At 42.9% G+C, this 3,232-nt stretch overlaps 1 protein-coding gene across 1 annotated transcript in view; it reads right to left on the reverse strand.

Annotated features, from left to right (window-relative positions):
- LOC110390395 (butyrophilin subfamily 1 member A1-like) overlaps positions 183-3,232 on the reverse strand; it is a 10,073-nt gene continuing 7,023 nt past the window's right edge. Inside the window, exons 5-7 of the mRNA XM_021381670.1 lie at positions 2,751-2,771; positions 1,305-1,331; positions 183-792 (exon numbers count right to left, since the gene is read on the reverse strand). Coding sequence (XP_021237345.1) covers positions 248-792; positions 1,305-1,331; positions 2,751-2,771 — 593 coding nt within the window. The 3' untranslated portion in view covers positions 183-247. The remainder of the gene's footprint in view (positions 793-1,304; positions 1,332-2,750; positions 2,772-3,232) is intronic.

A 3,232-nucleotide genomic window follows, 5' to 3' on the forward strand; every position in this document is an offset into this window, starting at 1 on the left:
AATGCTGAAATAAATACATAGCACTTAAGTGTTTTGATTATGGTTTTATTTGTTTTTAATCTAGGCAGAATAAAATACAATTGCAATGTTTGATAGATTTCAATATTTACAAAATTAGCTCTTACAGACTGATGACTCCCCCTGAAGTACTTCAGGGACTATTTCCTACTTAACCATGGTTTTTAAAGATGAAAATACATTTTTTTCTTCCTCTACATTTTTGCAGCCTCTATTATTCACCACATTTTCATTTATTAATCTCCTTCTCACTCTGTGGAAGAGGGTTATAGGTCTGAGGTTTTACAGGACGTACCCCCAGCCAGCTGCCATCAGAGTCTGGACTGAAGAATGGATACAGCTTCTCAGAAAGCTCAAAAAAGACAGACCCAAGAGGGCTCTTTTCTTCAACATTGTAGAATGAAAGCTCATTGTCTTCCACATCCAAGAGAACACCCACCACGCTGCACTGTTTGTAATTGCTTACATCTTCCCCATTAGTTAAGATGTATTTTCCCTGAGAATACTGTAGACTGAATAAATTATTCAGTGGGAGATAATTCTCCATGTTGTTCATAATCATATTCCTAATCTTCTCACTCACCACTCCCAGCTCCCACTGTGATTGGTTCCCCACCTCCACTTCCCAGTAATGTTTTTTTTCGGAAAAACCTTCAGTAGCTACCACCATTGCTTTGAGGGCAGTCTCTTTCTTGTTTGAGGACTTCACCCTATTTTTCTCCTCATTAATGCAGAGGTTGGGGTGTTTGCATTTCTGATCCAGAGTGATATTAACTTGAAAAAGAAAAAAATTAAGCAAAAAATAATTATTTCTGATTTTCAGGAAAATAAAAATTTCAAAGGAAGAGAATACAGAAGATAAATGGTCAAATAATCAAATAAGTAAATTTATACACCAGAAATGTACCATAGTTTTCTGGGACAAAAACTCAATAGGAAAAACAATCTGCAGCAGGACATACCTTTTCTCTGGCTTAACTGTGGCTTAATTAAACCATCTGTACTCTTATTGACTCATCAGTTTGCTTTTTGAATAGAACACAAAGCTGAATCTCTTGAAGCCACATAACATTTAAAAAGGTCTTAAATGGAACAGGAATGATCCATTTCAATTCATGATTTTGAGAACTGTGTAAATTGGAGATGCATACAAAAGACTGTGTGCCTGTTTCAACAAAGAGGCTTAATATTTTCCCCAAATTATTACATCCCCTGAATTTTTTGTAGCATGAATGATACTTGTATGTGCATGGAAGAACATGAGTTAATGGTGAGTCTTGGCTTACCTGCATTGCTACGAGCTTTCCTGAACTCTGCAAGAAAAAAAAAATGAATGGTTAATTTAAATTACTGCAGTGTTAACACACCTGATTTTGGAGCTGTATAGTGTTACAGGAGTGTAGATTTCAAAGAAGCACAGAATGGCTCAGGTTGGAAGGGACCACTGGGTCCATCTGTACAGCTCCACTGCTCAACCAGAGCAGGTTACCCATACCATAAAATCATAGAATCACCAAGGTTGGAAAAGACCTCTAAGATCATCCACTCCAACCATCCACCTATCACTAATATTTCTCACTAAACCATGTCCCTCAGTACAACATCTAAATGTCTGTTGAACACCTCCAGGGTTGGTGAGTCCCCCCACTCCCTGGGCAGACCATTCCAGTGCCTGACCACTCTTTCGGAGAAGTATTTCCTAATGTCCAACCTGAATTTTCCCTGGCACAACTTGAGGCCTCTAGCCCTATTGCTAATTACATGGGAGAAGAAGCTTCACCACCTCACCATGACCTCCCTTTGGGGAGTTGTAGAGAGTGATACGGTTAACCCTGAGCCTCCTCTTCTCCAGACTAAACAATCCCAGTTCCCTCAGCCACTCTTCATGAGACTTCTGCTCCAGACTCCTCACAGCTTCATTGCCCTTCTCTGGACACACTCCAGGGCCTCAATGTCTTTCTTTCAGCGAGGGGCCCAAAACTGAACACAGCACTTGGGCTGCGGCCTCACCAGGGCTGAGCACAGAGGGATGATCACTTCCCTGCTCCTGCTGGCAATGCCATTTCTGATCCAAGCCAGGATGCCATTGGCCTTCTTGGCCACCTGAGCACACAGCTGGCTCACGTTCAGCTAAGTGTTGATCAGTATCCCCAGGTCCATTTCTTCCACACAGTCTTCCAGCCACTCTGCCCCAAGCCTGTAGCGTTGCCTGGGGTTGTTGTGGCCAAAGCGCAGGACCCAGCACTTGATCTTGTTGAACCTCATCTCATTGGCCTCAGCCCAGCAATCAGCCTGTCCAGATCCCTCTGTAGGGCCTTGCCACCCGCAGGCGGATCAACACTTCCCCTAGCTTGGTGTCATTTGCAAACTTTCTGAGGGTGCCCTCAATGCCCTCCTCCAGGTCATCAATAAAGATAATGAATAGGATAGGCCTCAATATCAACCCCTGGGGAACACCACTCATGACCCGCCACCAGTTGGATTCAACTCCATTCACCACCACTCTCTGGGCCTGGCCCTCCAGCCAGTTCTTTACCCAGCAAAGAGCGTATCTTTCCAAGCCATGGGCTGCAGCCTCTCCAGGAGAATACCATGGGAGACAGATGAGTTTCGAACATCTCCAAGGAGGGAGATTCCACAACTTCTCTGGGAAACCTGTTCCATTGCTCCATTTTATTTTAAAAAATATTGATAATATTTGAAAAATTGATAAAATTGATTTTTCAACTCACTCAGTTCATTCCGGACTTTTTCTGAAAAACAGAGAAAGTTATGTTAGAGCTATGTATGACAAGGATCTCCTGTAGAATCTCAGCTAATATGGGTATATACAGTACAACATTATTTAAGTGTGGCTGGGCCTAGGTCTCAGGAATGGATGCTAGTGTAACTTCAGTGTAGAGGTTATCTAAATCCAAGCTAGTCACCCAGGCTGGCTGCAGAGTCATAGAGTCATAGAATTGTTTGTGTTGAAGGGTACCTCTTGAAGTTCATCTAGTCTAACTCCCCTGCAATGAACAGGGACACCTACAGTTAGATCAGGTTGCTCAGAGCCTGGTCCAGCCTAACCTTGATTGACTCCAAGGACAAGGCATCCACCACTTCTCTGGTTAGCATGAGCCAGTGCCTCACCACCCTCACTGTAACAAACTTCTTCCTTATGTCCAATCTCCATCTCCTCTCTTTTAGTTTGAAACCATTTCCCCTTGTCCTG

The sequence above is a fragment of the Numida meleagris genome, linkage group LGE64 (genome assembly GCF_002078875.1).
Source record: "Numida meleagris isolate 19003 breed g44 Domestic line linkage group LGE64, NumMel1.0, whole genome shotgun sequence".
In the NCBI taxonomy this organism is placed as follows: Eukaryota; Metazoa; Chordata; class Aves; order Galliformes; family Numididae; genus Numida; species Numida meleagris.